At 27.6% G+C, this 11,428-nt stretch overlaps 1 protein-coding gene across 1 annotated transcript in view; it reads left to right on the forward strand.

The window, feature by feature from the left end:
- LOC117181131 (chitinase-like protein 4) overlaps positions 1–11,428 on the forward strand; it is a 60,943-nt gene that overhangs the window by 9,562 nt on the left and 39,953 nt on the right. Inside the window, exons 2-6 of the mRNA XM_033373699.1 lie at positions 4,067–4,151; positions 4,297–4,576; positions 6,453–6,843; positions 9,044–9,318; positions 9,397–9,552. Of these exons, the coding sequence (XP_033229590.1) occupies positions 4,067–4,151; positions 4,297–4,576; positions 6,453–6,843; positions 9,044–9,318; positions 9,397–9,552 (1,187 nt within the window). The remainder of the gene's footprint in view (positions 1–4,066; positions 4,152–4,296; positions 4,577–6,452; positions 6,844–9,043; positions 9,319–9,396; positions 9,553–11,428) is intronic.

An 11,428-nucleotide genomic window follows, 5' to 3' on the forward strand; every position in this document is an offset into this window, starting at 1 on the left:
TTGAGTCTTTTTTCAATGCATGCAACTGGACGAAATTTTTTTTTATTGAATACTACTTTTTTAGACATAAAATTCAAACATATCCCATGTTTGTTTGAAAGCGGATCTTTTTAGTTGAAAAATTAAATTTTTTCAAAAATTTAATATATTTTGTTGCAAATTTGTCTTTCGTTACAAAATATATCTTCTCCATTTTAAATTCATGTTGCTAGGTTAAAAATTAATATATTTGAAAATTTAGCTTTTTTAAAGTAATGTTGGTTGAAAATTTTATCGTTTTTAAACAATTCGTCTTTTTCTCTAGAAAGTTTAAGTACTTGGTTAAAAGTTCAATTATTTGGTTGAAAATTAGTTCTGGTTTATTGGGTTAAAAATTAATTTGCTGTTTTCAAAAATTCGCTTTTCGGGGTTGTGTATTTGTTTCTATTGCTTGAATAGTTATTATTATGAACCTTCATTATTAACCTATTTAACAATTTGTTACTAATAATTAAACTGTTTTGTTGAAAATTTCACAAATTTTGACTTTCAGTCTTTGGAAATTAAAGTGTTTAAAATCAAATTCAATATTGGAGATAAATTAATTTTAATTCAACAAATGTATTAAACAATTTTCATGAAAATAGTCCAAGTTTGATAATTAGTTCATTAACAGTTCTTTACTTTTTTAAATTAGTTTTAAGCAGTTCTGCGAATTAATGAGTTAATGTAAATAAATGGCGACTTGTAAAATGAAAATTATTCTACAATTTTCCTCGTTCGTTGAATTCAATCGGTGATTATGGTCAGATATATACAAGAGGGATACTGACTAATAAATTTTTAATACCTACACAAAATAATAAATCAAATTGAAAAATCAAGATTAGAATACATTAAAATTTTAATTTATATATAATTTTGCTTGTGTTTTCAAAATGAAATATTTGTTGAATTTAAATAAACTCTACGTGATAAAACTTTGACAGAGGATACTCTGTACAAGCGAATTAACAGTATATTATACTAAAAATTCGGAAAGTATGCCGCTCTTCATGATTTTAATTTTTGTCTAAATCCAGGTCTCAATTATTTCAGGTTGAAAATCTTTGAAGCTTGCTGTATTCGCTATAAAATTTTGTCGTTTCGTACAATGTTCATTAATCGGAAAAATAGATTATAAATATGCTTTGACTATTAATGAAGTTATAAACTATTGTTCCTCAAAAGTTACTGAAATTTAATGTAATTCTTAAAAATATACATATATAAGCTAATCTGCTTCGCGAATTCGAGTTTTATTTTGTTTAAATAGTGTACGTTTATTAATTTTTAATGAAACTGAGAACAGGGCTTTAGTGCTCCAGATTCGATAAAATTAATAAAATTGCCCCAGAATAAAATGTAATACGAAGGTAACAAACTTATTAAAATTTTTCAGTGAATCGTCAACATACTTTATTTTAAATAAAGGAATAATAATAATAATAACTCCAATAATAACTGCGAATAACGAATATTTACATAATGATGTAATCACTGAGTGTGTGCTAAATGCAAATTCAGTTTTCGGCCTTCACAAGATTTGAGATAACAAATCTACTTTGTGTGAAGCCCATATTTAGAAAAAAGAATTCTTTTCGAGAAAAGAAAGAAACGAAATTATGATTCTGATGAAATTAAGGAAATATTTACATTCTGAAGGATTATTTTATTCGAAGTGTCTATGAGCTCATTGAAAATATTTTTGCGAAATTCACCGAATTTTAGTGAACCTAGTTACCCATTTTGACTTTACCTTGGGTCACCAAAAAATATTTTTTCTACACTTCCCCAAATTTGGTGATACTAGAAAAGGTCCTTTTTGTCCGAAGCTATAAAATGTACATTCATAGTTTTAATTATGTATATATTCCATACATTATTTCTCTAAAGACCGCGTCTATGCATTACGAAATTTCAGTATGAAAAGCTGGGAACTAAAAGGGGTCCATTCAGCATTCCAAATTTTTAAATGAGTTTCACTAGCCTCATAGATTCTTCTAAAAACGGAACATTAAATATATCTATCCCCAAAGTAATCCGAGCTTCTCCTAAATTTGAAAGTAAACGGTTTAACCAAGAAAAATCTAGAATTCACGTCTCAAGTATATTATTGTTGCCAGACTACGGCAATATTTGTCTGAGATATAAAATATCTCTCAATCATTTCTGCTTATGTAAAGTGATTTTACTGAGGTAAACAATGGTATATAAAGGCTGGAACGTCGTACCACAGTATTGTGTTATTTCAAAAATCTTCAAGAACGTATCAAAACATTTAAGGTACGTCCAATTAGTCTCAGCTGAACTAAGATTAGACCATCCATAAATTTCAACAAATTAAAATTTTAAGAACTTGTAGAATTGCGAGACTGAAAAAGCGGTACTAAACATTACTGCTGAATTACTTATTGAAAAAAGAAGTGATGAGACTCTTTCTTAAAATCCTGTTGTAAAGCTTATGAAATTTTGCGTTGAATTCTGAGTAAAAATGCTTCGTCTTGAATTTGACTTGATTTGCCCCCAATCAAGACATGCTAAAGTCGAAAAGTTCGACTTAAGCACGTCTCAGTTTTGAGATGATGCTAGCCTTTCATTTATGCTTTGGAGATAAGTTTCTATGTCCTGAAGACATCAATTTTTCTCTTGATTTTAATTTTTATGACTACAACTCATTTGATGAATACAAATTTTTCATTCATCAATTTTAATCTCAGTTTTGAGCCGAAAAAGGTTTGACCATCTAAGACAAGACAAGGCTCGACTTGAGACAAGTAAACCCCGTTTTACTTGTCGTGGCCATAAAAGTAAGACGAAGGCCTATGTCTCGACTCAGTTTTGATACGCAGCCAGACATTGATATCTTGGAGGCGAACTCAAGACATAACCAATTCGAACTCAAGTCAAAGAAATTTACCCAAGATGACCCCTATTAACGATATTTTTTATTTTTCAAAAAGATTATACCACGTGAAGAATTTAAAAAATTCAAGAATTGCTCAAATTTGGTTTTATGATTTCAAAAGCAGTATATTCAGTGTACAAATATTCGAATCTTCAACCTTAAAAGATGAACTTTTAACCTAATAGTTGGATTTAGAAAAAGTAACAAATATCAACCAACCAGTGGCGGTTGCAACCAAATAGTTGAACTTTGAAGCAAAAGGGCCAAATTTTCAAAAAAATAATTGAATTTTTAATAAATAGTTAAATTTTCAAAATAAAAATATAAATTTTTGACTAATTGTTTGAATTCTCAAATAAAATAGATTAATTTTCAGCAAAAAACAATTGAGCTTCAAACCAAATAGTGGAATTAGGAAGCCAAGAAGGCTAATTTCTTTAGAAGACTATTTAATTTTCAATCTAAAAGACCAAAAGGATTAATGTTCTATAAAAAACAGTACATTTAATAAAAGAGATAAACTTTTAACATAAAAAGATTATTTTTAAGAAAATATTTTAATTTTCAAGCACATAATTGTAATTTGCAACTGAAATTATAAATCTGTGGGAAAAATGCATTTTTTCACAAAAAAACTTCACCTTTAAACCCCAGTAGGTTAAATTTTGATTCATTTAAAGTTAATTCTCTACGAAAAATATAATAGTTGATATCTCGGCGACAAAGAAATTCTAATTTTAATTCCAAAATATTTAACTTTTTTAAAAAGACGAATTCCCAATAAAATACGTAAATCTTTAAACAAGGCGGATTAATCTTTTACCAATCAGTTGCACTTTTAACCAAAAAAGATCAAATTTCTGCCAAAGGTAATGAATTTTCTAATAATATAATAGAATTATCAAAGGAAAAAGTCGAATTATAAACAAAACGTTTGAATTTTTAAGCCAAAGGGAAGAATTTTCTACAAAACAGTTGAATTTTCAACAAAAAAGTTCATTTTCAACCAAACGATAGAATTTTAAGGTATAAATAATAAGTTATAATAAATAAGTAATAATAAGTAATACGCTAATCTAAATCCAATCATAATTTAAAGTCTTCACCTTTTTTTTAATATTGTGATTTTATTTGTTGCAGATGTATAAGTTAATACTTTTTCTTGGCATATACGTACATTTTTCTTTAAGTAGTAAACTTCCAACACCTGCTAAAGACTCGGAGAGTAAGTGATATATCAGGTTTTTATTAATTACATTTAAAGAAGAAATTTTCTTATTCTTTCCGGTTAGTTGACAGAAAATTGTAAATTTATTGAATGAACATGAATTTACATTTTTTGTACTAAAGATTTAATTACACTTTTTCAGAAATAATCGGTTGTTACTATACTATAAACTTGGAAGAAGATAATCTGGAACATTCATTAGAAATAGGGGGCATCGATGCATCTCTTTGCAGTCATTTATTTTACAGTTTCGTTGGACTTAACTCAAACGCTTCTCTTGAAATTTTCGACCCATATGCTGATATAGAATCCGAAGGATATAAAAGGTTTAACGATATACGGAAAAAAAATCCGCAATTGAAAACCCTAGTCTCCATGGGTGATAAGGCCGATGAACCTGACAGAGAAAAAACTAACATTGAGTAAGTTTCAGATTTTCCACCCGGATGAAAGACACACATACACAACAGACCCGTATGGGGTCAATTGCTCGAAACATTTTATTATACATTTTTGAATTAGTAAATGCTCAAACGGATTAATTTTGTTTTAGCTACCATACCACAAAGCTTTCTCTACAAAGGGGCAAAATTGAACATGTTCTACCCAATAACTTTCCAATTAAAGGGGAACTGAATTAATGGAAAACACAACAAGAAAATCAAACCATTTTTTGGTTGAAAGTTCATTCCTTTCGGTCATAAATTCTAACATTAAATTTTTTTGTGAATTAATCCTTTCTGGTTGAACATTCAAAAATTTCATTACATTTTTTTCTTAATTGACTAAACAAAAATTGGTATTGTCAATAGGCCAACTATTTTATTGAAGTTTGGTCTTTTTAATTTAAAAATTCATTTCTGCTTGTAGAAATTTAATCCGCTTAGCGTTAAAACGTAAAAAATTATTATGTTGCTTTCCCATTTTAACTTTTTTATTGGAAATTCAACAATTTGGTACAAAATACAACTATTTTTTCAAGTTCAACGACTTTGCAAGATATTCAGTTCTCGAATTGAAACTTCAAACATTTGGTGGAAAATTTGTGTTTATTTTCGCGGAAATCAACTTTCTTTTTAACTGAAAATCTAAACATTCCATTTTTGGCAAAACACTTTTTTTTAGTTAAAAGTTCAACTATTTGAATAAAAATTTATGTATTTTGTTGAAACTTCCTTTCTTATTGTAAATTAAAATCTTTTTGGATTGAAATAATAATTCTAACTTTTATCATTGAAAATTGATTTTTTTAGGTTGAAAAAGAAACTCTTTCGTTAAAATTTTAACTTCTTACTTCAAAAATCGTTTCTTTTGGTATGTTTGAGATTCATTATGTCAGTTAAAAATTTATCTCCTTGATTGAAAATCAAACTACCTTGTTAGAAATTCGTCTATTAGTAAAAAATTAATGGCTGTAACCAAAAATTGAACGAATTAATTGAAAATTCAACCATATGGTGGAAAATTCAACTGTTGTGTGGAAAAATATCTTTTTTATTAAAAGGAAATGGTTATAAATGAAAGTTCAGCTGCTTCAATTTTATTTAATACTGATCGCTTTTAGTTTGAAAGTTCAACGATTTCGCTAAATGTTAATGAAATTTATCAAATTAATCTTTTTATTTGAAAATTTAACTATGGCGTTAAAAATTGATGTACTTCGTTAATAATTCGTCTAATTTCAAAAAAAGTTCATTTTCTTGGTTGAAAATTCATCTTTTTAGTAAAAGATTCAGTTATTTGGTTAAAAGTTTTGTAGAAAGCTTTTCCTTTTCGCTTGAAAATTCAAAAGTTGGGAATTCGTTTTTTTCTTAATTAACAAAAAAATCCTTCTTGGCTGAAAATTGAATTCTTGTTTTTCAATTCAACTTTTTTGTTTAAAAAAGCCTTTTTTAGTTCGATTTAAATGTTTTTGACTTAATATTAGGATATTTTGATATTCTAAATATTTTAATTTTACGTGTCGTTATTTTTTCAGAAAGTGAAAGAATTGAATCGTACTAATTTTTAAACAATAACAAAGTTTTTTGTTTAAAGGCTAACCCAAGACGTACTCGGTGAAAAATTTTACCGTTCACCTGAAAAGTTTCTCGAATAAGGGTTAGCGCTTTATGGTTCCTGACCATTCAGCGTAAAAATTGACGGAATCGAACAAAGGGCAGAGGGGGACGGGATTTAAATTTTCAAATCAAAAAACTTCGTGTAATGTGGGCAAGGACCATATCTCCATACTGGAGTCGGCTCTTTTTTATGAAACGTCATATATTAAATAACTTTTTTCTTAATTTCACATTATAGATTCATGGCTGATCCAGGTTTAAGAAAAACGCTGGTTCGCAATATTGAAAACTTTGTAAGAAAATACGGATTCAATGGCATAGACCTCAGAATCACAGATTCACCTCAAAAGGGCGCACGCCCTTCTGATAAGGAAAATTTAGTTTTATTCTTAAAGGCCCTCAAAGAAAAATTCGATAAAAAAGGTCTAATTTTATCAGCAACAGTTGATCCTAATGAAGCAGTTGCTAAATTATTATATGATATTAAAGGAATATCCACATATGTGGACTTCATAAATTTAAGGACAGTCGATTTTCATGAAATCTCTGAAGCGGAGAATAAAGTTGGCCCTCCTTCTCCAATACGTCCTTCACCAAAAGAAAACGGAGAGGAACGTAAGAAAAATATTGTAAGTACCTTCATTGGTAAACAAATTCAAAAACTTGATAATTAGGAGATCAATTATTAGACATATAATAAAAAAATGTAATTATTCGTTCTGAAACCAAATCGAACAAATTTATTGCTTCAGCATGGAGTAGTTCAATTTTAACTCTACTTCTTAATGCTTTTATTTTGCAGAGTTGGGTTAACTTGTTACAAGGAACTATGTTATTGAAATGTTACGTTATGTTTTGTAACTTTTACAGTAACTTAGTTAATTTTTCAAAAAGCAACTTGTAACGTAACTTAGTTACGATTATCGCACTCAATTGGAACTTTCATTTTAATTACCTTAATTCAACCTTTTGTTTTTAAGTGGGTCAGTTCGGAGTAAGAAATTAATATTTTCAGTTAAGAATTCAGCTGTTTTCTTGAAAAAATCATACTTTTTAATTAAATTTAACTGCGTTTGATTTAAAAATAAGATCTCCTTCGTAAAATAATATCAAATAATATATTTTTCATTAAGAATTTATCTATTTTCTTTGAAAACGCATGTATTTTGAAAAAAATTTTAATATATAATTTGATTGAATAGCAATATTTGTGTAATAATCCATATTTTCCATTGCAGAATATAACTTTTTTGTAGAAAATACGTCTTCTGGGCTCGGAACTTGAACAACTTAGTGGACAATTTTTTATTACTTGGTCAAAATTCGGTTTTCCCGTTTAAAAACGTATCCCTTCTGATAAACATATCTAATTAAATTTAGTTTAAAATTAAAATATTTCCATAGAAAATTAACTTTATTTGATTGAGGATTTAGCTATTTTGTTAAAAATTCGTCTTTTTTGTTTAAACTCAACTATTTTTGTAGAGATTTCAATTAGTTGGTTAAAAATAAATAATATTTTGGTTAAAAGTAAAACTTTTTTGGTTTTCAAAAATTTTTATTTTGGTTGGAAGATTCATCGATTTACGTAATGAAATTAGGAAGAGGCTTCAGCTATTTTTTAATATTTTTCTTCTTTCAGAAAATGTAACCACTTCTTTGAAAGTTTAGCTAGATTGTTAATGATTTTTGTTGGTTAAAGATTCATGGTTTTAGTTAAAACTTCATATCTCGCTGAAAATCTGACTATAAAAAGAACTCTTACCTGTAACAAAAATTTCACTTATTTTAGGTAAAAATACCAATATTTTGTTCAAAAAATGGACTAAAAAGTCTTACTTTAACTAATACCTATTTCTTTTTAATTAAGTTTTTATGAATCATCATCTTACTTATTTTTATTTTTTAACTATAAAATGAAGGTAGTTAAATAGTAAATTTGCAGGTAACTCCAAGTTACTTTATGTATTAATTAGTATAACTAGTTACCCTTTTCCGCTAAGGAACATAACTATAACTAGTTACTCAAAAAAAAATAAGTTTCCCAACATTGATGTTTATATTTGAAACTTTTTGAATTTTTTAACGATTATTACAAACATTCAAATTTTCACAGTAAAAAAAATTGTGTAATGAAAGAGTCCTGTCCATAAGGCCGCAAGGGCATAACTGTCGAAATTTGGAATTGCATTTTCTTGTTTTAAACTGATTGTTTTTATCTACGTCTTGTTCGTTTCTTCGATCCGGCGTTTTTTATGATGCGCCCTTCATTGACGAAGATTTTTTCCAGATTGTTGCTTCTTTGTAAGCGTTTCTTCCACGATTCGATAAGGCAAATTATTAGCTTCAATGTTTTTGTTCAAATTAAAAAATAAAAATGTTATGCAAACCTTTCTGAGTCAAGATCGGCGTTTTTTGTAACACGCCGTGCCTTTGACAAGGTCCTTTTCTCGGAGGTGGTTGCTTCTTTAAAGAATTTCCTTTCATGGATAGATATACCTAAATAATAGCTTGGAACTACTTTTTTGTGTTGGAAAACGAATTAAATGGATTATAATTAGACAGTCCTTTGTGTTTGCTCAAAAATTATGGTTTTTGCACTAAAGCTTTTACTCCCCGGGATCTTTTAATTATAAATAATACAAACAATTTTCAAATGCTGAATGCTTTATTACACAAGACTTCGCAATTCATCGATTTCCAAATTAAAAACAAAGTTTAAAATAGTTCGTTTTAGTGAATTCTCTCAGTTAAATTTAAAATCAGCTAATTTTGAAAGCTCCTTTTTAATCGTCCAAGTTTAAATTTGTAACTCAATTGTCTTTTCAGGATTACGTTGTTAAATATTGGATTTCGGAAGGTGCTCCACCAAGCAAATTAATACTAGGAACTGCCTTTTATGGAGTATCTTATAATTTAGCCAACCCAAAACAAATTACAAAAGGCCCACCATTTTCTCGTGAAGATGAATATCTTGGTGTTTTTGGATATGACTATATTTGTTCCTTGGTGAAATACCAAGGATGGAAGCACCACCACGACAAACAACAACAAGTGCCGTATGTCTACTTCGGGAATACAGTTATTGCCTACGATGATGTTGAGTGAGTCATTATATACTTTTTTTTTACGTTTGTATTTAAATACAAAATACAATGTTTAAATTTTGCATCTACTTTTAGATCCATTCAGAAGAAGGCTGAATATGCTAATAAAATGAATCTTGGTGGAGCCGTGGCTTGGACTATAGATCAAGATGATTTTGATGGTGAGTGTGGAGAAAAGTTTCCACTTTTGAAAACTTTAAACCGTGTCCTCCGAAAAAATAAGGAATTTTTGTAGAAATTCCAGCTTCGAAAATAAAGAATGTATTTTATCAGTAAGAATTTACATTTTCCTGTGTTCTTATTTGTAATCCTACTGAAATTTGTTTTTTTTTATTCCTATTTTTTCAAATTTATCTTATTAAATATTTGGTTCTGTGCATTACAGTTTTCTTCGATTATCTCGGTTTGCTGTTTTTGTAGATACTGTTTTCTTAAATATCACGGTAGATTAGCTATAAGCATCAGCAAATAGAATCCAATTAATTAAATTAGGAAAAAAACTATTTTGTTACAAAGTCTTGTTTCCAAAACAATTTGGTGAGTATAAGGCATTTAGGATGATGGATTCTTGTTGCCGATTTTGTTACAATTATTTAAAAGCAAATTGAATTCGAAATTGTCAAATGTATATTTAAATAAAATTTAAATAGGTCACCTCAAGATACCTGAATACTCTGGTATGCTTCATACATCAAGTAACTGATAAAAATGTTAAATATGTTCTTTTTTAACGTTATGCTTAAATTTTAAAGTAAAAAGGCCGTATCACAAAAATATGGGATATATCCATTTGGGTAGTGCAAAATTGAACACTCGATTTTTTGTTACCGAAGGTTATTACCTTTCTCCAAATTGAAGTTTAATTAAAAATTTAAGTTTAAAAGTATGCCCGAGAAATTCCGCAAAAATGCAAAATATCAACTTAATGTCAAATTTATGATAAGGAGGGTATTCGTTTCATCTTTTTAAACTAATTATTCATGTTCAATATGACAATATTTTCCAAATATTTATCAAACTGATTTTCTTTTTTTTTTTAATTAAAATTTATTTAAATATTATGTCTCGTCATTTTTTCCTCCAGCCAGGCATAAAAAGGACTTTTATAGAGTTAGTGATACAATTCACGAATGTTAAAAGTGATATTTTTTAGAAAGAATACTTGGCAATTATTTTGTAAATCGTACAAAGTTACTATTTTATGAAATTAATTTTGCAAGTTATGAATGTTTAGTGTGATACTATTTGTGAAAGACAATTTAAAATTACTTATACAATTAATATCAGTTACTTATTTTCGTAGGAAAGATAAAAAATTCCAGTTTAAAAAATTATGAATGTTTGAACAATTAGGGTATAAGTTTTGAAACAATAAAATATCAAATAATAAGTTACATAACATTAATTGCTTAAATAATTTCAAAACTGTTCATATCAATAAATAACATTCTTACCACTCACTAAATGTAGCATTATTTCCATAAAATAGTGCCTTTTCGAAATGTATAGCTGAAAAACTTTGTTTAAAACAATTAAATTGTTTTGAATAATTGAAATGGTCCCTTCGCACAAAATATCGTCCTTAGCTCTTATTAACTACTTTATTGATATAATAAAAATGTAACTTCTAAAAATGCACATGGGGAAAAATTGTTTAAAGTAATGAAAATTGTTGAGATAATTGCCAAATATTCTTCAGTAAATATTTCCCTTGAAAATCGTTGACTGTATCATTCATTTAAAAAATATATATTTTTTTACGACTACCACAAAAAAATTATTTAAAATAATGTAAAGTGTTTAAATAATTACCAAATATTATAAGCTAGAAATATTATTCTTGAAACTCATACACTGTATCATTTATCAAAAAAAAAAAAAAAATTTCAAGATTTCAAAACGAAAGAATAATTCTATAAACAAATAATAATATATTATATAATTTAGAATCAGTCATAGAATACTGTAAAACTTGTCACTTATCGAATATAAATATTTTTGGTTGGAGAAGTTTAAAGACCTAATGCAAGGGGATTGGGAGTTTGCAATTAAAAATAATTGGATCGAAATTATTTCTAGAATATTCCTTAAGAGATGAATAAAATTT

Source organism: Belonocnema kinseyi, chromosome 10 (genome assembly GCF_010883055.1).
Source record: "Belonocnema kinseyi isolate 2016_QV_RU_SX_M_011 chromosome 10, B_treatae_v1, whole genome shotgun sequence".
Lineage (NCBI taxonomy): Eukaryota > Metazoa > Arthropoda > Insecta > Hymenoptera > Cynipidae > Belonocnema > Belonocnema kinseyi.